This window comes from Centroberyx affinis, unplaced genomic scaffold, assembly GCF_046629955.1.
Source record: "Centroberyx affinis isolate AG114_WGS23_722 - 3 ecotype Tasmania unplaced genomic scaffold, CSIRO-AGI_Caff_v1 ptg009096l_1, whole genome shotgun sequence".
In the NCBI taxonomy this organism is placed as follows: Eukaryota; Metazoa; Chordata; class Actinopteri; order Beryciformes; family Berycidae; genus Centroberyx; species Centroberyx affinis.
The window spans coordinates 1-24,693 of record NW_027284423.1 but is presented as its reverse complement, the minus strand read 5'-3'; the positions used below and the strand labels follow the sequence as shown (position 1 = coordinate 24,693).

The 24,693-nt window shown below is 39.2% G+C and overlaps 2 protein-coding genes across 2 annotated transcripts; both read left to right on the top strand.

Annotated features, from left to right (window-relative positions):
• The first annotated feature begins 6,710 nt into the window (after window positions 1-6,710).
• Window positions 6,711-7,208, top strand: LOC139640328 (transmembrane protein 238). The gene has a single exon (XM_071514518.1). It carries the CDS (start codon window positions 6,711-6,713, stop codon window positions 7,206-7,208), a length of 498 nt encoding a protein of 165 aa, XP_071370619.1.
• Window positions 7,209-13,564: 6,356 nt separating this feature from the next.
• rrn3 (RRN3 homolog, RNA polymerase I transcription factor) lies at window positions 13,565-24,632 on the top strand. The gene is made up of 17 exons (XM_071514519.1): window positions 13,565-13,972; window positions 15,252-15,308; window positions 15,416-15,505; window positions 16,612-16,741; window positions 16,927-16,986; window positions 17,104-17,167; window positions 17,291-17,360; window positions 17,564-17,662; window positions 19,429-19,524; window positions 19,743-19,866; window positions 20,077-20,207; window positions 21,444-21,574; window positions 21,737-21,924; window positions 22,107-22,215; window positions 22,751-22,903; window positions 23,704-23,788; window positions 23,940-24,632. The coding sequence occupies exons 1-17, from the start codon at window positions 13,877-13,879 to the stop codon at window positions 24,087-24,089; spliced, it is 1,833 nt and encodes a 610-aa protein (XP_071370620.1). The 5' UTR covers window positions 13,565-13,876; the 3' UTR covers window positions 24,090-24,632.
• The last annotated feature ends 61 nt before the right edge of the window (window positions 24,633-24,693 follow it).

Sequence of the window (24,693 nt, the reverse complement as noted above, 5' to 3'; positions counted from 1 at the left end):
TATACATATATACACATATATACATTCATACATACATACATACATATATGCATATATAATAAAAACATACATATATACATATAATGATAGTAATATAGAATAAAATACATTCATATATATACTGTATAGATATAGATATATATCCACACTCATACACACACAAATGATTTACATTTCCTTCTTTTCTTCTTTCCTTCTTCATGATTTTCCTCTTCTCCCTTCCTCTTCCCTTTAAGTTAATGTTTATTTAGCTCACTGGTGTATTTCTCAGCAGTGCCTTACTACTGAGATAGGATATATATTTTTCAATTTGATCAATTTTCTCTTATTAGCATTAGTGAGTGAGAGATTACTGCAGCACAAATGTATCTCTCTGTTCTTATTGGTCTCCTTTAACTGAATGAAATGATTTGTTTTCTGAAAGAGATAGAGAAAAACTCTGCACTCCGTATTTCAGATCCTCCCATTTAATAACATAAAAGGTAGTGAATGTATGTATTGAAGTAATCTGATAATGAGCCGTGGACTTATAAATCAGTAACACATTCTCTCATATGATCACAATATCCATCATTGGGCAATGGCCAAAATAAAGTGTATTTTATAGCGCTTTTATATATACTTTGGAAGTTCTATAAGTTGAGTATTTTAAATACAAAAATACCATTTCCACATCTTATATTTTAACAAATGACAAAATACAAAAAGGTAATTAAATGCATATTTCAAATCCATACAATTGAAACACTGCCCATGTCTGCTCCCTACCCCTTCTGTGGTGAGATGATGCAGCTATACGGAGCACCTTCAGCACCCAGAGGTGCAACACAGAGCATGAACAGAGAGCAGAATATTATGTTGAATGCCAATTAGCAGTATGTCTCAGCTTTAAAACAGCTCTGACAGTAAAGAACAGGTCCCCATTGACTTCAGTTGTTTTGGAGAAGGCTGCTACCAAGTTGTGCTGGCAACCTCCCTGTGTGTTATATGGACTAACAAACTTCACCTGTGTTTCATTTGGCATGAGGGTGAGTAGATGATGACAGAATTTTCATTTTTGGGTGAACTATTCCTTTAAGAGGAAGAGACAGACAGATGCTTAGTAGGATAGTTACTAAACAACCACAGAACCACAGACTCAAAAATGACCAGAGAATTGATCCAGCACCTCTGCTTTCAAAGATGCATAACCTGGTGCAAGCAGCACAAAACCTGGATGATGGAGCTTTTTCCTTCCATTAAGCTGGGTTTACATTTGGAAAGACAAAGGAAGCCTTTAACCCACAATGTTGGCTAACAGCTGATGAACATGCTGGTGGATCTGTGATGGTGTAGCACCATCTGCTGGGAGTCATCAGCTCTCTGCCTCCATACACACTGCTGGTTTCATAAACACCGAGATGAAGTCAAACTCCGTCCATGGCCTCCCAAGTCACCAGATCTTTTTTTTTTTTTTTTTTATATCATTGTGCATTAATGATGACTGCACTCCCCATGTATCATCTTTACCAGCTGTATCATTACCTGCCTTCTCTCCAGGACCTGTATGCCTCCAGGACCAGGAGGCGGGCAGAGAAGATCAGGGCTGACCCTCCTCACCCCGGTCATCCCATCTTTGAGAGACTCCTCCCGCCTCTGGCAAGAGACTGCGGTCTATCAAGACCAGAACCTCACGACACCACGACAGTTTCTTCCCCATGGCAGTGGGGCTTACAAACAATCCTCGTCTTTCACTGACTCTCTGAGCACAATTCCACACAAATTGTACATCTGTAAATACATAGTCATATCTATCGTATTTGTATTCCCTGTGCAGTAACATGATTTATTCATTTTTGGTACTTGGTCAAAAGCCCCTCGCTGACCCACTTAGTCACCACACTTATTATGTACATACAGTGGTGGAAAGTAACTAGTACATTTATTCAAGTACTGCACTTAAGTACAATTTTGAGGTACTTGTACTTTACTTGAGTATTTCCATTTTATGCTACTTTGTACTTATACTCAACTACATTTTAGAGGGAAATATTGTACTTTTTACTCCATTACATTTATTTCACAGCTATAGTTACTAGTTACTTTTCAGATCAATATTTTATATTTAAAACATTTGATCATCTTTATAAAATAACTATAAAATAGCATTGTTATAGATTAGACTACCCAAAAGTATAGCTAAATTGTTAAGATTAGCTTCACGTTGACAACTTTAAAATGCTGCTTACATGTACATGTATGCCAATAAATCAGTTAATTAATTAATTAATTAATATTCCAATAATTTATGAAAAATATAACTCTCTAAATGCATTATGAGTACGTTTACTTTGATACTCTAAGTACATTTTGCTGCCAATACTTATGTACTTTTACTTAAGATTTTGAATGCAGGACTTTTACTTGTAATGGAGTATCTTTACATTGTTGTATTGTTACTTTTACTGAAGTAAAAGATCTCAGTACTTCTTCCACCACTGTGTACATACACAGTATATATATATATATATATCAGGAATCTCTTCTTTCTTTCTTCTTTGTATCTGATGTTTGATATTTTATTGTAAAGCTCGATTGCTGCTTGTCTAAATGTCTAAATGTCTGTACATTACACTGCACTAACGTCCCCAAGTCAAATTCCTAGTATGTGAAAATGTACCTGGCGACAATAAATCTGATTCTGAGTCTGATCTGTGTCCTTTTCTTGGACCTGCCTTAGGAAAAGCATTGTAAATCCACAGTGTAACACAGGCTGAATGTTCCATCCTCCATTTGTTTGGAATTCTTGTCTTGCTATCCACGCTTTTTCCCCTGTTTTCACACTGCACCATCACTCGTGTATGGAAGAGGAGTAGGGCCACATGTGGAAAATAAAAATAATAATAATAAACTTTATTTATATAGCACCTTTCATATCATAAAATGCAGCTCAAAGTGCTTTACAAGAGAAACAATAAAAATCAATAAATAATGATAAAAAAAAATCCTAAGATATAAAAAGCATAAGACAAGTATAAGAAATATAAAACAGGTATAATAATAAAATAAATTAAAAATAATAAAGAACAATCCTAGATATAAAAAGCATAAAACACGTACAAGTATAAAATAAATTGAAAATAATAAAGAACAATCCTAGATATAAAAAGCATAAAACACGTACAAGTATAAAATAAATTGAAAATAATAAAGAACAATCCTAGATATAAAAAGAATAAAATAAGTACAAGTATAAAATAAATTGAAAATAATAAAAAACAATCCTTGATATAAAATGCATAAAACAAGTATAAGAAATATAAAACAAGTATAAGAAATAAAAGAAGTATGAATTAATAACAATGGTGTTAAAATAAAAAGGTGGAATTAATTAAAAGCAAGATCACAAAAATGGGTTTTGAGCTGTTTCTTAAAACTATCAACAGAAGTTGCTTGTCTTATTTGTAATGGGAGTTTGTTCCAAACCTTTGGTGCATAAGAACAAAAAGCTGCTTCACCAGACTGTTTCTAATTGGTTGGAACATACTCAGATAAGCAGTCACAGAGATATGAAGGTGCTAAACCACCAAAATGTATTTGAGTTCTGAGTTTAAAGTCAGAATTCTGACTTAATCCCTGATATTCTAAGCCCAGGTGTACTAAAACCTTTAGTGGGTACAAAAAGCTTTGCAATGTTCAAAGTCCGCACTAAGACTTGTGATAGGTGCAACACAATTTGCTTGACCAATCAGGGGTTGTGTCATTGGTTTTGCACATGCTAAAGGTTTTTGCTCGCTCCACGGTCCCCTCACTCGAGAACAAGACCCCGAGATACTGGAACTCCCTCACTTGGGGTAAGGACTCATTCCCAACTCGAAGTGGGCAATCCACCGGCTTCCTGCTGAGAACCGTGGCCTTGGATTTAGAGGTGCCGTTTGGTCATTTTCCCCCGTAAATCTCCTGTATTTCCCTTTTTTTATTTTTACAGTTTTTTACAGAATTATACAGAATAGAATCCTAATTGGCCCAATCAAGTAGACTATAATATGCCAGCAAAGCCCTGCTATACCCACACCAGTGCAGCAGGTGGCAGCATACAGCATAAAAACAGCAAGCGGCATCCTTGGCCCGTCTTCTTTTTGACAAGTCACGACGCGAAAAAAGCAAAAAAAGCTAAATATCGATGTAGATATTTAGACACTCGGGAGACTATTTTCCCATTCCTGACCAGAAGGATGTTGGGAAACAACCGTGCGTTTTGCAAGGTTTGTAGGGTGGAGTTTAGTCTCGGTCACGGTGGGAAAAAACGATGACAACCAGCACGCTAGGTTAGTGAAACGCGCCCAACCCCTTTCGTAATGTAAAAATGATGGTTGGGTGGGGGTCCCGGAAAAATCTCCCTTATTTTCAAAGCCCAATGTTGACAGGTATGAAGAGGCGATGCAATCTTCCTTCAATCTGGCTCTGAATCCCGTCTGTGAACGGCTGAGACTGTTATAGTCATTTATTCAATCGTGTTCAATCTGTAACCAGCACACACTCATCAAAACTAAAACTTTGACCTGTCGTAAAGCCCTGCAATCATTCCTGACACAGAGCAGGAATATATCTAGGCTATTGGTTCATTTAGTTACTGCATATCACTTCCCTTCCATTTGACCTCATTGACTCCAACACACAAAACTCCTGTACTGCCAAATACTGCCAAACTACTACTACTGTAGATTTTATGTATGTGTGTATGTGTGTGTTGGGGGGTTTATTCTTAAATCTTAAGAATAACTTGGATTTTAGATGTTAAAACAAAATAAAGTGCTATTTGGTTGCTTGCTGATCTGGATTTTTATATTTTGAAACACCATAATCTGTGTTTTCTCCAGGTTGATGGATATTGCCCAGTTTTTACAGTAGTTCTCCAGCAGTACAGCACAGTATCTCTCCTTGGTTTTGAGGTGGACATAATTATTAATAAGTGTATGAAGGGTATACATATGGTCTGAAGTTTGATGTTTGGGTAAGAAACCAATTTGACTTTTTGATGCTCAGTCATATATAACAATAATCTGGTATTTAATATGCTGCAAAAAAAACTTGACCTATATTACTATTGATGCAGATTCCCCTATAATAGCTGGGGTGAAATTTATTTCCATTTTTAAATATGGGTGTGATCTGGAACAGAGGTATAGCCTATCATCACACTCATATTTAAAATATGGGTATTATCGCACCCATATTTTAAAATATGGATGTGGTCTGGAACAGAGGCATTATCACACCCGTATTTAAAAATATGGGTGTGATAATGCCCATATTTTTAAATATGGGTGTTAGTTGAGTACTGCTGTTTTTCAGCCATTCTGTTTATCAATTCCACATTCTTTCCTTTTTAAAAAGTTTTCAGTTTTTGTTTTAGCTCTTTAATACACTGGTAATCTTTTATGTTGTCTCTCCTGGTGTGTTTCTCTCCAGCCTCGTATGTATGTGTCTCTCTCCCCTGGTCTCTCTCTCTCTCTCTCTCTCTCTCTCTCTCTCTCTCACTGTTTTGTTCAGAGGAAGACAACGAAAAAGACAGCAAAAGACAGCAAATGAATCAATGAACCTGGACAGGGACAGGGTTGAGGAACAGGACAGGGTTGCCAGGTCTAGCTAAAATTTCCAGCACAAGAGCCACTGAAAAACCTCCCCATATACTCCAGAACCAAACGGGCAGGAAACCGCAGACCTGGCAAGTGGTGGAGGACGCAACCTCAATAAACATCACTTTTCTTTTTTTTTTTTTCAACATCACTTGGTTGGTAAAACCGAAACAACCGCTAAGTGACATGTCTGCTCTGCAATAACAGTCTGTGTCAAAAAAAAAGAAAAGTGCAGCGTTACTTTGAACTATACGGAAGAGGATTAGGGCCACATGTGAAAAATGTATTTGAGTTCTGACTTTAAAGTCAGAATTCTGAGATTAAAGTCAGAATTCTGAGAAAAAAGTCAGAATTCTGAGTTTCTGACTCTGTTTTGTCAGGTGAAAAAAAAAAAAAAAGTTTTGTCAGGTGAAAAAAAAAAAAAAAAAAAGTTTTGTCAGGTGAAAAAAAAAAAAAAAGGCAGAATTCTGAGAATACAGTCAGAATTCTGACTTTTTTCTCAGAATTCTGACTTTTTTTTTTTTTCACCTGACAAAACTTTTTTTTTTTTTTTTTTCACGTGACAACTTTTTTTTTTTGGTGGCCCTAATCCTCTTCCGTAGTACTATCTAATAAAGGCAAAGCAAAAAAAAATAGAAAATCTTTAAAAAAAAGTAGGCTATATATAGTTTAATAACAAATTTTATCTCACCAAAGTAAACATTTGTGTAACTGACCTTTTGGCTCTTAAATATTTAGTTTCAGGAATAAAGCCATTGAGACAACTTACCCATGTGACAACTTACCCCGCTCTCCCCCTAAATACAATTTGTTAACCTACTTCCACCCCTCGGCACTCGGGGTGTTCCACGATAAGCCCGTGTGCCCCCCAGTGCCCCGCCCCGCCCCTCCCCTCCCCTCCCCTCCCCTCCTCTCACCTGGCCACCACGCCCCTCCTCTCCTACCTGAACAGAGCTGCACAGCCTCACCTGGCTCAGCTTACCTGCCCAGACAAACGGCTGTGAAACCCAATGCCGCGGCGGAGACCCGCGGGGAAAACGAGCCCAACTAACTGTCAGAGAGCAGAGTGTCACTTCGGGGCCGTACGGTGACATGGAGCCCGCTTACCGGGGTCTGGGCCGCTGTGCCTGCGCTTTCTGGCTGGCCGTAGCCTTTGACGTTTTTGGACTGCTCATACTTCTCCTCGGGGTGTTCGTCAACGTGTTTTTCTATGACTTTCTCATCTACGCCGGCGCCATCGTCATCTTCCTCAGCCTCATCTGGTGGGTGTTCTGGTACACCGGGAACATCGAGGTGCCGCCGGCGGAGCTGGAGGATGATGTCGGGCTGCTGAAGAAGGACAAGGGCGGCGCGGGCGGCATCGGCGGCGCGGTGCGGCGCCTCTCCAGCCGCGTGTCGAGCGGCATCAGGAGCTCGCTCCGCAGGAACGGAGGGCCGAGCGCGCACGCGAGGGTCGCCCGGCAACCGGAGAGTCTACCGGTCGCTCTGGCAACGATGACCCCGCGCGAGGGCACCCCGCACACCGTGTCTGCAGCGGTGGATTGTGACGTAGCGATGCCGCACACGACAACGGAGACTTCACCCACGTAGGCCTGGCGTAAAGGTGAAGCCATATTCATAATAACGCTCGAAACTATTTTGTACTTTGTATGAAATGAGGAATAACAAAGCTAGGCTATAGATTGTTTTGTGCAAACAAAACACCTGGCATTTTTTATTTTTCTTATAGGCTATGTAGGCACATTATGACATAAATGATGTGTAATCTATGAATAATAACATTATTATTAAACACATATATAGGCTATAGTCCTATTACGCATAGCCTATATTCTAGTAGGCTATAGGTTTACAGTTTGTGATAATAGGCTAAATGTGTGATTATAGCCCGTAAATGTTCTATAGGCCTATGTGAAAATAAATAATGAATGAACAGTGACCCTCTAGAGAAAATATTAAGATGAAATAAATAAAATGGGTCCAACACAAGTTTGTTTTCGTTTAATATCATTAGAGTGAAACATATATATGAACACTTTTTTTTTTTTTTTTAAGTCTGGACATTAGCCATTTAGACATATGGACACATTTGAAATGTATTGGCATTATGATGAAACAATTGTTTACATTTAAATGAATGCAGTTGAGTTTAATCAGTTTCATAAATAATCATACTTCATTTAATGCACTTTAATAAATCATATAGCCTACTTCATTTCAGTGAGGGTCACTTAAGCCAATTTGATGGAATTTTGTCATACAAGTAGACCCCAATATTTGATGTGTAGCTTGCCTGTTTCATTATTATAAGAAATTAAATTATCATTGTCATATTGGTAACAAATGAAAGCAAAGGCGACCAGGTTAGCTTATGTAGAGCAAAACTGGCAAGTGTTGGCGCCTTGGCCTGTGGGTATTATGCATTGGACTTGGCCTACACATTATGATTAATAACCACATTTCATATATTGGTTGAGCTTTGGAAAGGATATTGATGTTTTTACTGTTATAACTTTTATTGAATTTATTCGTTCTAGTTTGACTGAATGAGGACCTGAAAGAACAATATGTGCCTATGGCAGTCAACATCCTTATCGCTGATTAACCATTAACCATGCCGCTCTCAAAGACAAGCCCTGTTTGTTCCAACAATAGTAAAGGTGAACCTGGAACTTCCTTAAAAACCGGCCCAGAGTTTCCCCTACAGCAACAGTGTTCACATTACTGTTAGAGTGCAAGAACTAACCCCAGGCCAGTGTTTCTATCAGTCTGCAGCCATTTCACACGTTTAGTTCTGTAATGATGTTTCCCTCTTTTTCCACCCAACAGAGAGAAGTGTTTGTTCCTTTAGCACTGACCTGAGGAGGCTCCATAATGTCTTCAGACTCTTCAACAGACTCTCAACTTTTTTTTTTTTTTTACACTGTACGCCCTTTAACGAGCATGTTGTTCATAATTTATTTCAATATCTGTGGATGATTTTTTTTTAACGATTGATCAATCCGAGAAGAAAAGTAACAATGTGTGTATTTGGCTGGTGAGGTTTCTGTTTTTCTGTCATTTTGTCAAAGTCTCTTCTGGCAGCTAATGTGGCAACATGGATCCAGTCTGTCCAGCTGATACTTGATGTGAGAGATGAATTCAATTGGGTGTAATATTTAGAGCAGGCTTGTAGCAACTGATAATGTCATAACTATCAAATAATGTAATAACTTGTCAAATTGTAATAAGATGTTACTCTAAATGGGTAATCAAACCTGTTAATGGAATACATTGCTGGATAGTGTAACAACATTATTACATGAACTGCCGATTATTACTTCTAAAAGGTTGTATTATGTTTAGTTGATGATGTCATAATAATGTTGACCAATAATATATTCGTTTTTACATTGTTATTGCTATGAGTTATTACATTATTAGTGAATATTATTATTGCGTCATCAGCTCAGAATGTTACAGCCCTTATGAAGTAATAATTGAACTTTAATGCAATAATGTGATGTACATGACACTTACATTATCCAGGAATTTATAACAGTAATATAGGTTTTATTATATTTTTAACACATTTAGAGCAATGTTTCTTATTACATTTTGACAAAGTCTTACATTAACAGCAGTGGTGTAAAGTAACTAAGTACATTTACTCAAGTACTGTAATTAAGTACAATTTTGCTGTGTACTTTGAAATTTTACTTGTACTTTACTTGAGTATTTCCATTTGATGCTACTTTATACTTCCACTCCACTACATTTCAGAGGGAAATATTGTACTTTCTACTCCTCTACATTTATTTGACAGCTTTAGTTACTTTTCAGATGGAGATTTGACACAATGGATAATATAACAAGCTTTTAAAATACAACACATTGTTAAAGATGAAACCAGTGGTTTCCAACCTTTTTGGCTTTTGACGTCTTACAAAAAGCAGTGTGTAGTCGGGTCACATTTCAGATGTCTATGAGTTGTTAACAGCTCCACCAAATAGTGATTTTTCCCATAGAAATGTAATTTACATACAATATGATACGCGATATGGGGTTCATGATTCAATCAATACAACTGTGATACGATGTAATAACTAAAATTTCAGTGACAACAAAATATGACTGTGCAGAATTATGTTTATTTCTGAGCCACAAGTTTTTCTAGCAATGTCATTGGCTTTCTGAATAAAATGGAGCTAATATCACGATTCATATTTCTGTGACGTATCGTCACATTTTTGTATCGCAATATTGAATTATATTATATTGAATTTCAATATATCGTACCATTCCTAGTAGTTTCATTCTACAGTTTGAGTTGTTGGGATTGCAAGTGAACTGGCCTTGACTCTGGTTGATTAGATTATTGATCAGCCAAACCATGGTTTTGATGTGCCTTGTTTTTATTGAAGTGAATGGAATTAAATATACTGAATAAATCGATCTACTGGCTATGTGAGACCACCAGCACTCCATTAAAGTCATATCAAAGTCATAGCAGTTGTATGTACCTGCTCATGCAGCTTCTGTAGCTTCTATCAAAAGTCTATACTTCCTTAATGTTCTACAATTTCTTGCCTTTAGGCCTGAAACGAAAACCCATTAAATCAGTGTTTCTCAACATGGGGTCTGGGGACCACCAGGGGTCCTTTAGGGGGTTCCAGGGGGTCCCCAGCAAATTGATGAATTGTTAAACTTCAGCACTATTTAATTTACAAGAACACAATTAGAGAATGTAGAAGAATGAGTATTTTGATCATAGTTTCTCTGTTATCTCTCTACCTACAATACAGATAGTCATGGAATTCTGGACAAAATCATATCTAACAATAAAAATATTCTCAGATTTGGGTCTGAGAGACAAAATCCCATCAAATGGGGGTCCGTGGCTCTGATGTGAAGTCAATTAGGGGTCCTTGATATGAAAAAGGTTGAGAATCACTGCATTAAATGGTGCTTTTTCACTTTTATTTGGATATAGTAACCAGCAAAATAAAGTTAAAAACAAAAGTAAAGTTAATGTGTTAAAAATGGAAAACTAAAACAGTTGCTTAAGTATACACACCCTTCAATTAATACTTCAAAGTAGAAGCAGCTTCTTTGATAACAGCACTGCGTCTGTTTGGATCAGTCTCAATTTAACACATCTGGATTTAGGAATTTTCTCCCATTTGTCTTTGCAGAAGAGTTCAAGATAAAAATTGCAAACTGACCGTGAAAATAATGTCTGATATATGAGCAGATGATGATTGCTGTTCCTCCAGGAAAAAGACAGGGAATTAGGTGCTGCCGGTTTATTCTGTTGTTGTTCTTTTTTTTTCTTTTTTTGGAAACTCTTTTCATTGGGGTTTTTGGTACAAAACATACACCATCTCCATACATTTCCTCGAATACAAAAGCAAATATACTGTATACATAGGCCTGTATATATATGTATAAATAAAATAATGGAAGAATGTAAGAATATCTCCAAATACTCAAAAGATATATAGGCTAAATAAATACATAAATCATGAAAATACAAAACAATATCTATATTGTTATCTATATATTAAATTGAATTAGATAAGGATTATGGTTAAGATTATGTTTCAGATTGAAATTTTATTGATCTATCTTTTATTGATATTTTATTGATTGATGCACAAGCAGGTATCATACAACAGGAAGAAATCTGAATAAAAACATAAAAAATGCAATATAAACTATTGTATTAGCCGACAATTTCAACACATTAAAGAGAATGTATGGGTGGGAAATATGGTAAAGAGTATGGATTACTTACATATATGTGTTATTTGTTACTTACAGATGTTACTTGCAATTTCTTATTCAAACATGGATTGCTAAATATGAAATATCAATGAGATGGTAATTTGTCATGTAATTTAACATGTTGGTGAACAGATTCAACAACAGATCCCACTACTGTTATTTTCAACTGACTGTGGGTCCAACGGTTTAGAACAGAATTTCACCAAATAGCGTTTTCATTGCTAGAAGAGAAGATAGCGGAGGGATACCAATTAGGAGAGATAGATCCTGTTTGGGAGACCGGATCTACTTTTATTTTTAAATACTAATTTTACTGTAAAGCAAGAATAGAAATCCTAAATGACAGTGGTGGAAAGTAGCTAAATACATTTACTCAAGTACTGTACTTAAGTACAATTTTGAGGTACTTATACTTTACTTGAGTATTTCCATTTTATGCTACTTTATACTTACACTCCACTACATTTTAGAGGGAAATATTGTACTTTTTACCATTACATTTATTTCACAACTATAGTTACTAGTTACTTTTCAGATCAATATTTTATATTTAAAACATTTGATCATCTTTATAAAATAACTATAAAATAGCATTGTTATAGATTAGACTGCCCAAAAGTATAGCTAAATTGTTAAGATTAGCTTCACTTTGACAACTTTAAAATGCTGCTTACATGTACATGTATATCAATAAATCAGTATTAATATTCCAATAATTTATGAAAAATATAACTCTCTAAATGGGGACAGTTTGCATAATGAGTACGTTTACTTTGATACTCTAAGTACATTTTACTGCCAATACTTATGTACTTTTACTTAAGTAAGATTTTGAATGCAGGACTTTTACTTGTAATGGAGTATCTTTACATTGTTGTATTGCTACTTTTATTGGAGTAAAAGATCTCAGTACTTCTTCCATCACTGCTAAATGATGAAGGACCCAGGATCTGTTGTTGAATCTATTCACAAACGTGTTAAATGTCAGTTTTCATTCAGATGAATGGGAAGTAAAAATCAGAACGCTACAGACTCATCCAGCTGCATCTGATCTTGGTGATTAGTTTATATTCTGGTTTTCATAGTGGTCAAGTGCCAAATGACCCTCATGTTAAAACTAAGTGGAATACTGCTTTAAGGAGCTGGCAGCAGGCTTCCTGGTTCCCACCCATGGCGATAAGAAGCCTCACCATCTGTATCAACCTTTGGACCCACATGGGTTTACTGTGCTGTTCTTTCTTCTCCTTTCATAGCTGCTTTACTTCCTGCTCCCTGTGACACCCAATGTGCTCCATCTCTTAACTAACATTTTCTTTGTGTGTGTGTGTGTGTGTGTGTGTGTGTGTGTGTGTGTACATGATAGAAACTTCATACTTACATCTCAGGTATTCAGGAAACAGCACATTGCTCACACCTAATGAAAATAAATTGTTGAAAACACGAAATTCATCTTGAGACCCATGTCACTCCATTATTTGTATCATAATAAGTGCTTACCTGTGTGTACAGAACATTTTAAAACTGGATTTTCTATCTACTTGGAAGAAAAAAAACAAAGTACTTAAGATCAATATCATAATTGAATATTTATATATTGTGCCGGTAAACTGGAAATAACTTGTCATGTGTAATTTGTAGCGCCCTTAACCGCCAAAGCAATAGATGGCAACAATGAGGCGCAACAGGGGAAGGAGAGTGGTGCCTTCAGGTGCTGCCCGGACACATCCCGAAAATAAATTGATCGCACATGAACGACCAAAAAATACAGTGGAAGTCGGGATTTTCCTAGATACCCTAGTTGCCACGATGTTGAAGCCGAGTCAACAACTGATGATAAAGTGAAGTATTTTATTGTTTTATGTTTTGGAAGTCTATGTAAATAAATAGTCTTGTTGCATGTTCACTCTTTTTTCAACCTTGGCTAATAAACGTCTGTCTAAAGACATCAATTACATGTCTGATGTGTATTTTCTCCTCTTCACTCTGTTGCTGTTGTTCAAAGCAGATATGAGTTCTGATTTCTGCAATAAAAAAACAGCTAGAGTCCGTCTTGTCCTTTTTTTTTCGACCAAAAGCAAATACTAGCAAAATTCGAGCTTACGCCGAGACCTTGAACGCAGCGTTGATGTCCCTGCCTTCACTTCCGTAAACAGATCGTTTTCTTCCTGTTGTGAAAATGGAGCTCTCACATGCGCTGGCATGTTTCGAGGATAGACAGTCATGTGTTATTTGCAGGACAGTTTGAACGCCACAGTAGTGGTTGACAATAACTTTAAACATTAGACTGTGAGTGACGTTACCGCTGGATAACTTCACCAAGCTGCGTTGTCTTCCTCAGCTGGCTCCTTTAGCTTAGCCATTATAGTTAGTCTGCTAACGTAGCTAGCTAGCGTAGCAAGGATTAAGCTAGCTCGCCTACTTCACTATTTCAGCGAAACACTATTTTACAGCTAACCAGCCGTTCGCTATTATTCCCATTAGCACAGTGCAATATGGAGATAGAAGGTCGGGATTTCCTGAACACTCCTCCTATGAAGACTGTCAGGTTTGGAGGCAGTGTTGTGGAAACGTTAGCTAAATATAAACAGGTGAGTGGCAGATATGGAAATGTACTGTATGTACTGTGTATGCACTGTAAATGTACTATGGACGAGTGACGGTAACGTTCAGTTCTAATGTATGGAGAGAATGGCACGCCAAACACATTGAATGTGGCAAAGTATATACAGTATATACTTCGCAGAACACGAATGGGAGACCTTTTAGAAATTGTCAGGACCCAGTCTTCAATTCGGCACATAGCTAAATACGCCAAGCTGCACTTACTACAGTAAAGCTTCAACTTAAAATTGGCTCGCCTCTTCCACTGAAATACACCGCGGAGGGCGATAATTTAATCCAGTTCATAAAGTTGAGATTCTATTGATTTTAGGTACTGCTTGGTGGATCACTTGAATGCCGATGGTACCAACAGTGATTGTGCTTTGTAAAATGTTTAAAGTCATGTTTTATGAGGTGTGTCAGTTTGCAGATAAGCAAGGAAACACTAAACTGCCAGATTTTTGAACGAAGTTTGGCGTGGCACACTTTTCCCTAGTTAATGTTAAAGGAATAGTTCACCCAAAAATGAAAATTATGTCATCATCTACTCACCCTCATGCCAAATGAAACACAGGTGAAATTTGTTAGTCCATATAACACACAGGGAGGGGACAATGGGGACCTGTTCTGTAGAGTTCCAAAACAAAAACAGCCAATCAATCACACTGTGAATAGAAAGACCTATACACCATTATTTGTTGCAAATCAATCAGCTGTAGTTAAGATTTGCACTAAATGATGGTGTAAATATACTGTAGGTCTTTTTGGAACTCTGAAGAACTGGTCCCCACTGACTTCAGTTGTTTTGGAGAAGGCTGCTACCAAGTTGTGCTGGCAACCTCCCTGTGTGTTATATGGACAAACTTCACCTGTGTTTCAACTGGCATGAGGGGGAGGAGATGATGACAGAATTTTCATTTTTGGGTGAACTATTCCTTTAAGAGGAAGAGACAGACAGATGCTTAGCAGGATAGTTACTAAACAACCACAGAACCACAGACTCAAAAATGACCAGAGAATTGATCCAGCACCTCTGTGTCAGAAACCACTGCTATCAAAGATGCATAACCTGGTGTAAGGAGCTCAAAACCTGGAGGCTGGAGCTTTTTCTTCCATTAAGCTGGGTTTACATTTGGAAAGACAAAGGAAACGAAGGACGAGTAGATGATGACAGAATTTTAATTTTTGGGTGAACCATTCCTTTAACCTGTGTACCAACTTTACACTTATGATTTGCTGCTGAAACGGTTTCTCTTTTGTTTGAAGGGAGACTCAAGTGACTATGAGTTGCTGAAGCATCAGCTGGCCGACCCTGACATAAAGGTACAGGAAAGCGTCAGCGTGTGTGATTGATTGTGAACTGTCACTACTAATAGGTCAGTGAGGTCAGCCTTTCCCTTGTGTCTAAGTAAAGCTCTCATGTCTGACAGGATGCTCAAATCATCAACTGGCTGCAAGAATTTCGGAATTGCGTGACCCAGCTCAGCAAAGACCACGAACAGCTGATTTACACAATTTTGGTGAGTATGGAAGCTCCTCTAATGTAGAAGCGCATTCATTGTCGCTCTACATATAAAGAATGACTTTACCCTATATTTATTTAAAACCCACCAGGCTGTCCATGTTACCACGTAAGACTCTAAAATCGATGGTAAACCAAGCCAACACACCTTGGTTCTAAGGAGAAGGAGGAACTTGCCACAAAAATGGAACCACAAAAAACAGGAAGAGAGAAACAATTGATTAGATGTTATTAGTTGTTATTGTGCTTTAGTGTCAGCTAATGTTGGTCATATTTCATGCTTTCATGTAGGGCTGGGCAATATATCGATATTATATCGATATCGTGATATGAGACTAGATATCGTCTTAGATTTTGGATATCGTAATATCGTGATATGGCATAAGTGTCTTTTCCTGGTTTTAAAGGCTGCATTACAGTAAAGTGATGTCATTTTCTGAACTTACCAGACTGTTCTAGCTGTTCTATTATTTGCCTTTACCCACTTAGTCATTATATCTACATTACTGATGGTTATTTATCAAAAATCTCATTGTAGAAATATTTTGTGAAAGCACCAATAGTCATCCCTACAATATTGTCGCAATATCGATATTGAGGTATTTGATCAAAAATATTGTGATGTTTGATTTTGTCCATATCGCCCAGCCCTATTTTCATGTGAAGACGAAAACCAAGAATTACTGATTAAACTAATGGTCATACAACCACGATGGAGATTTATACATGTTAGAAACAACATGTATGATATTCTGATGTACCAACTAATGGTCATACAATCAGAAAGTCCAAAGCCACTTTTGAACTGTTGTGCAATGAAATTGAACAAACAGTCAGACTGACCACGCCAAGCCTATGTCATTATTTATTTGACAAATTCACTTACATTGCTATTTCTCACATAACTGCTTCATTGACAAAACAAATCTGCCTCAAGTGAGCGTAAAAATTGCGAAATTGAGGAAGACGTTTTTCTGTTTCTACTTTACTAATTCAGTAGGTCATAATTAAGTACTCAGATGCAAACCTAACTTATGCCATAAATTAGGACTATTGATGACATGTTATTACCCCTCCTTCTCCCTTGTTGTGTGTGTTTTCTAGCGGCTCCCCTGGGTGGGCCGGAGCCCGGCGGTGGTGGAGGAGTACCTGGCCTTCCTCAGTAACCTGGTGTCAGCCCAGACCGTCTACCTGTGCGCCTGCCTCAAGATGGTGGTCTCCCACTTCACCCCCAGTAGGTTCCCCTCGCCGTCCAGAGAAAGGGCCGTCGGTCTGAGAATTCAATCTCAAAGAGTTGAAATTTTGGTTATACTTGTCTATTGTCATGCTTATTGTCAGTAACCACCTATTCACTGTGTCACACCAATAATGTTTCATACAGCGATGCCAAAGACTGACCTGTCATGTATTTGCTTCTAGAGAGAGTGAAGATCTGTGAAGGAGGAGTCGACATCTCTGATTCGGACGACGAAGATGAGAGTAGGTGCCGTCGCTCTTAGTTGAAATGACGTTTGCGCAACTGAACGATGCTTGCCGAAAAGTATCGTACTCAAATTCCCCAAATAAATAAAGATATTGTTCCTTTGATTCGTTAAGACCTCCCCAGGAACTTTGACCAGTGTCACCAGGCCCTGCAGCTCATCACCAGATACGTCCCATCGTAAGTCACTCAAACCCCACACAGGTTATTTGTTGAAAGTAAGCAACTGGTTTACGTGCTTCGTGTTATTTGTATCCTGCTCTTAGTCGAGGCAGAGTGTGAAGTTTCCTCCTCTGTTTTCAGCACCGGTCGCTTCCTGATGCCCATTCTGCACGAGAACTTCCCCTTCATACAAAAATCCTCCAGAACCCTGGTGAGTGAACCGGATGATAGTCAAGAAATTATACCTTGGAACCTTAAAAAGCAATATAGAACACATTGAAGGGTATAGACTGTTGTATCAGCTTTTAATTTTTTTGTACCGTAAAGCTGCAGTATGTAATTTTCACACATTTGAAGCTCTTGAGTATATCATTTGCAGACAAAAATGGCTGAATAGTTTGTTGCTCTCCACAGGAGTGTTACGTCCACAACCTCTTGAGGATGACGGTGTACATCCCCTCTATACGCCGAGATGTGCTGGAGGTCATCATCGGAAAGATGCTCAAACTGGATGTAAGCGGCTCAGCTCAGAATAAGTAAGGGATAATGTACAGTGAGCCCGTCGTTATCGCAGACTAAACCCCGACAGGGTGAATCAAGACTGACGCGAAGCAGAGGCTCACTGGACATTATCCTGCTTGTTACACGTCACGTCTGCTTACAAGACATTAATCATTTAACATGAAAAATTGATGGGAAATGATTTTATCACAAGTTTCTGCCAAAAAAAAAAACTAGTCCAGCAGGAAAGTCTGCAGTAACCAAAGAGCAGTGTCTTTTTGGCACAAAGTGTTGCTAGTTAATTTGATTAGAAATCAATGAAATGGACAGAACTTCTGGTAACACTTTACTTAACACTTAATAAGCATTAACTAACCCTTAATTAACAGGTAACTAATGTGTAATTTACTAATGGTGTTCATGTTAACTAAGGTATTCATTTATACATTATTTAATAGTTTATAAAAATGACTATTAAATAATGTATAAATTAATACCTTAGTTAACGTGAACACCATTAGTAAATGATTACCAGACACATTAGTTAACTATTAATTAAGGGTTAGTTAATGCTTATTAAGCATTAACTAGTGACCCTCATTGTAAAGTGTTACCGAACTTCTTGACTGCAGAGTAATTTACCTTATTCACACGGCGGCCATTTTGAACACTTGGGTGAGAAATTCTACCCTCTATATAGATTGGCATATATATAAAACTAGCGTTACTTCACCACATAAGTGAGGGCTTCACATAGACCTAACAGTTATCAAATTAGCTAGCAGAGAACAACAACCACAACGACTGCTTTAATTTAGCGGGGAAGTTAGTTAGCTAGCTTACTAGTTAGTAACAAGTATATTAGTAAGCTACTCGCTAGCTACCTAGGCTAGGTTCTGGTAGCTAGTGATAATGGAGCAAGTATATTAAAATGTAACAAGCAAATAGTAAACATGTTGTCCCCCACCAGTGATGTAGTTCCACCCTTGGGTCAGTCAGTGATTGCTGAGTGTACTTGAAATATGAGTGAAATTGTATTGTATTTATAATACAATATACAATATAACATACAACACCAGGAGCGTGAGTGTTATGAATAATATAAATGCTAAATGATAAGTGATATATGGTATTGCACAGTAGGTAAGTGGTAATATGATATAAGTAGTCAACACTGAGGCACAGTGGTAGTGCAGTGATGATGCAATAACAGAACAACAGTCCAACAACTGGACAATAACTACAGTGTCTTGTGGTTAGAGGTTTGACTCTCACTTCAACACATCAACCCAGTCTGATGTCTCCAAGTGTGTAGCGTGTGTAGACTATTATGTTACCTATGATAACTTTAACTGTATTGCTTTACCACTGAGTCCCCATTCATTGTCCCCCACATTGTATGATAACGTTAACTGTATGACCTGCTTTACCACTGAGTCCTCATTCATTGTCAATGCCGCCCCCTAGCGGCACAAAGTCAACATTACAGTGTGACTAACAAACTAACGAACGAATGAACTAATGGACGGAGACCGATCCATAGTCCCCCCTTTGGTGGGGAACAAAAACATCCCTCTGAGCTTTATTTGTTTCAGATATGTTTTTCAGTGAGGAATCTGTGAAATGATAAATGTTTGTATGACGTATCTTTGTAGACAACAGTAGCACAGAGCTGGGCTGGACTTGCCCTTCCAGGTAGAGTTTCCCAACATGTGTTCAATTGGACCACGAATTGTGTGTCTGTTCTTGTCTATAACAGTGTGTCTAATGGATTTCAGGTGAGTGCATCACGGTCAGAGATTGAAGAGGTGGAGGAGAACGCCATGCAGAACCAGAGTGCAGAAGATTGTACTGAGGAGGGACTCTTTGACATGGTAAAAAGTAGAGTCAGACCAATATAGTCGCTGGAGAGTTTTAGTGTCCTATGTTGGTCTAAATGCTGTTTCCATCCTGACAAGAATAATGTATTAGGGGAAATGGTGAATACTTAAATCTTTTTTTGGCTTGAAATGTAATCTTATCAAATCTTCTCTTCTCTTTGTCCTTTATTTGCCGAAACTCCCGCCCCCTCTCTCTTTTGTCTCTCTGTCAGGACGAGGACGTTCCGGCAGATACAACCTCCAGGATCGGTGCGATGACCCACCCAGTGGCCGAGAGGCTGGACACTCTCATGGCCGTGCTATTGGCCTACATCAAGGACGTCTGTCATGTCAACGGTGAGCACAAGACATGGACACACACAGACCTTTAGACCTCATTTACACCTAGTATTAAAAATCGCGATCTGGATATGCTGTCCGAATAACAAACAATCTGATCACACCCTCGCATTTACATCTGGTGTGAAAAGGGTCTTAAAGAGAGTCGTCCTCTTAAACGATCTGTCTTTTTCTGTGTCCTTCTTCTTTCCCTTCCTCTTCTCTCAGGTTGTCTGGATGTGGAAAGGACCAAGGAGCTGTACAGAGATTTGCTGAGCGTGTTCGACAAGCTCATCCTCCCCACACATGCGTCCTGTCACGTCCAGTACACACTCTTCTACCTCTGCAGCGTCAGACTGGTGAGCGGCACTTTTGCCTTTATTTGGTAAAGTAAAGTAGAGAGAGAGGATGACATGCGTACATTTAATAGTATTCAAATGGCGAGGTTGCAAGAAAACCTCCGAATTCCTTGACCACAGTCGCTACTCTCATCACCATCCTGGGTCTACTTTAGCTCTCTCCCTCTTCAGTCGTCTCCTGATCAGACTCCAGCTGATCATCTCCCCAGTTATTGACAGAATAATTCTGGCAGAACCGATAAGAGACGAGGAACAAGTTGAAGACGTGGTCATCACCCATCTTTTGGAGCTCTGATCTTCTGCAGATGTGTTCCTTGACTTTGAGGCTTTCATCGCGGCAGTATTTGGTTTTGGCCTTGGTAGGCAGGCTACAGGTGTCAAGGCCCTGGACGTCTGCTAACAAGGAACAGAGATGATACTAGGTAGTTCCTCAGTTTTCCTTGAGAGTCACTGTGTTCATCACCTCTTCATTAAAGTCTTCAGCATGTGGTGATCGCAAATCTGGCAAAACTCCCGCTGAGAACAACTCCTGTTCACATTAAAACCAATGTTACAACTGACTGAAGTTTTCAGAATTTACGAGAGCAGACTTTTATGTTTTCTCATAAAAACATAACTGAATTAGAAGTCACCCATTTAAGTGCAAACCCTCGCCAACGCTGAACAATTCTTCGACTTGCAAAGCTTGCAGCCGCTGTTCCAGTTTCCTTTTCTTTACCATTTGTCTTCCAGGATTGATTTTCAGACAAAAGAGCAGGTGAATGCGATGCTGTTTAGCAGCCGACCTGGCAGTTCCAGATGTCAGACTTTCCCACCAGCACATGAACGCAGCATAATAGTTATGGCTAAAAAAAAACGATAATCCTGTAATGGCGGCATCCCAGATCCGGATCACCACCAAAATCTAATCAACTGATCCCTTGGCCAAAGGCTATCTGTCCACAAATTTCCGTCAAATCCCTCTTTAACTTTTTGAGATATCTTGCTAGAACAGCACTACTTCTTGGCCATAAACACATTGGAAATACACATCCACTAATACCCCCTACAACAGTAACCTTGATGAAGAGTGAACCCCCAAGTTGCCTCGGGTCCTTTCCCTCTGCATTTAAGCCAAAGGGCTTTTCGTTGAATGTGAACTGTGTTTGCTCTCTCATTTTAATCTACTGAATTTACCTCCTGCAAGATGAGTCATTTCTGAAGTCCTTCGTGTGTCTCTCTGTGGCTCTGTCCCAGGCCCTAGCAGAAGCCTTTCTGGATCACCTATGGAAGATCCTCCAGAGCCCGTCCCAACCGGCCGTGCTCCGCCAGGCCGCCGCCGGATACCTGGGAAGCTTCCTGGCCCGCGCCAACTTCATACCCGTAGCGTGAGTTATTTTACCGTAGATTTGACACATGTAATCCCACGTAATTACGCTGATATATCAGTTTAACCCATTGTCTGCTTGGCCTCACCTTTCTCGCCCTGCTTCTCTTTCTCTCTTTTCCCCTCCCTCCCTCCCTCCCTCCCTTCACCTTCCCTCCTCCAGGACGGTGCGAGCCTGCCTGGACCTGCTGCTGCCCTGGATCCATCGCTACATCGACAGCCAGGACAGCAGCGGCAGACAGGCCTGCTGTGACATCAACCTGCACGGGCCTTTCTACACCACCTGCCAGGCTGTCTTCTACACACTCATCTTCAGACACAGGGCCATCCTGGAGGGCAACATGAAGAAAGGTACAACTCTACATACTCTGCCTACTCTAACTTTTTGAGTCTCACGGAGCTCCATAAGCTCAGTGAGAGCCATATACGGAATCTAGTTTTCCTGCCTTCATCGACCAAAATAACACTTACAAAGCTGAGTCCAGAGTCTGACAGTCTTAATATCTTTGTGTGTGTGTGTGTGTGTGTGTCAGGTCTGGCATACCTACAGAGTCTGAACCTAGAGCGGGTGGTGATGTGCCAGCTCAACCCGCTCAAAGTCTGCCTGCCGTCGGTCACCAACATGTTTGCCGCCATCACCAGGTATCTAGCCACCTGAAGCCTCTGACATATATCAGCAACCTCAGATACATGTACTTACTTATGTGTACCTTAGATAGATAGATAGATAGATAGATAGATAGATAGATAGATAGATAGATAGATAGAATTCAAATTGTAACAGCAGCAGGACACCACACAGACAAAACAAAGCACAAAGCCAGGTACATAATTAGGAGAATAAATACCAATGCAAAAATAAACTATGTATGTACAACATATACTGTATGTGCAAATGTAGCCTATATGTGTACAGTATGTTGTACAGTAGATGTGCAAAATCAATTAGAACATTTTATTTTATACTATAAGAATGAAAGAGGTCTATTTTATCTTGGGCATTTTCTACTTCTGTAAAACCTTATGTTAGCCTCATTCCCTTGCCTTTAAGGCAGTGGCTCAGCAAAACACAATTTTGCTTTCGCATGCAAAATACAGTCATATTTAATAACTTGTTGCAGACAGTTTTGTGCCTACCTGATAATCTATAGTGGATGTGGATCTTTCTCTGTCACAGGAAGTATCAGGTGGTGTTCTGCTATACCGTTATAGAGAGGAATAACCGGCACGTGTTGCCGGTGGTGCGCAGTTCCACGGGGGGAGACTGCGTCACCACCAACACCAACCCCCTGGACAGCTTCTTCCCCTTCGACCCCTACCTGCTCAAGAGGTACGATGTGTGTGTCAGTCATTAACTCAGGGTTTAGTGTTTTGATACGTGTTTTAAAGCTGCAACGTGTAGCATTTTAACATCAAACAACAAATCATTACCACATTAATTTGAGACATTGGTGACCGTAAACAATTAAGACCATCACTAAGAAGATTGTCAGCCTCTACCAGCCTCTACACCAGTGATTCTCAACCTTTTTCATATAAAGGACCCCTAATTTAGTCCACATTAGAGCCACGGACCTCTATTTGATGAGATTTTGTCTCTCAGACCCAAATCTGAGAATATATTTATCGTTGGATATGATTTTGTCCAGAATTCCATGACTATCTGTATTGTAGGTAGAGAGATAACAGTGAAACTATAATCAAAACAGTCATTCTTCTACATTCTCTAATTGTTTGAACTTCTTATAAATGAAATAATGGTGAAGTTTAACAATTCATACATTTTCTGGGGACCCCCTCAAGGACCCCTGGTGGTCCCCGGACCCCACGTTGAGAACCACTGCTCCACTGGGTCAAATTTGGCGGGAAAACTGCTGGTTGCTTTATGGCACAAAACAAGAAGCGTTTTACTTTGCAGACGATACACCGCTTTATTCCAGTTCCACTCTTCCAACTGCAGCGTTTCAACTTGACATTTGCTTACCCGGTCAGAATGTATATTGGCTGCTATCAGCAATGAGCACTTAACACCAAAGATTGCAAAGAAAAAACGGGATTTCCACTTGAAACAATCTTGAATGTAGGTGATTTGTAGTCCCTTGGTGTGAGTCGTGGTGTGTGTTTCTGCAGGTCTGGGCAGCTGATAGAGCCTCTGTACCAGGTGTGGGAGGAACCAGCAGACACAGAGCTTCATACCACCAAAGCGGGCCAAAAGGTGAGACGTCTGGAGCTGAATAATTTAAATATCAAGGCATTTGATAAATCTCCTCCCTCTATGATTAGATTCGAGCCAGCATTTGATGTACAGAGATGAGAGTCCTGATCACTTGTTCCCTGGTTCTGATTGTTCATACCGTCTTTCCCAGGGTTTGGAGGAGGAGGAGGACGACTTCCTGCACGGGGAGACGCCCCAGACAGACGGGGTTGTGGGAATGACGCCCGGCTCTTACGACTCCAACCTCCGCAGCCCGAGCAGCGTGGGCTCGCCCCCCATCGCCTTTCAGAGACCTTTCTAATCCCATATCACGGACTTATCCCCAACCAACACACACACCGCTGTCTTTAAGATGGACCTGCTGCTCTGTATTTTTCTGAAGCATCTGAGGACCAGGCATCCTTTCTGAAAAAAATCCTTTCCAGGATCATTCATTTGCGGCCGGACCTTTCCTTCACTCAGACCTTCTGCTATCTGGATGCCACAGACTCCTAACTCTAACCTGCAGTGTGACAATGGCTATGTTTACATATGCACAATAATGTGACTCCAATTAAGGCAATAGTGTGATTAAATCATGTCCATGATTCTATCAAGTGACGCCTCCCCTAATATTCCGGTTAACATGTGACATTTGGTTATTATGAGGATTAAAATATAAATTACCAAAAACCAACAGAACAACATGAGCTACATGACTAAGTTGGTGATGTGTATCCATGTTATGACTGGTCTCTAAAAATGTTACTGCAATTGCACTTTACCCTAAGAGCATAATGGCACTAACATAATCTGTGTGGTGTTTATATGGGTCCTTACTTTCTCGCATTATTGTCTTAATCGCATTACAATAAAAACATTTTGTGCCCATGTAAACATGGTCAATGTAAAGGCTCCACTGTAGG

Coding starts and splice junctions, on each gene's coding strand:
- rrn3 (XM_071514519.1), top strand. CDS start 13,877: ATGGAGATAGAAGGTCGGGATTTCCTGAACACTCCTCCTATGAAGACT. Junction 13,973..15,251: donor CGTTAGCTAAATATAAACAG/GTGAGTGGCAGA, acceptor TTTTGTTTGAAG/GGAGACTCAAGTGACTATGA. Junction 15,506..16,611: donor AGCTGATTTACACAATTTTG/GTGAGTATGGAA, acceptor TGTGTTTTCTAG/CGGCTCCCCTGGGTGGGCCG.
- LOC139640328 (XM_071514518.1), top strand. CDS start 6,711: ATGGAGCCCGCTTACCGGGGTCTGGGCCGCTGTGCCTGCGCTTTCTGG.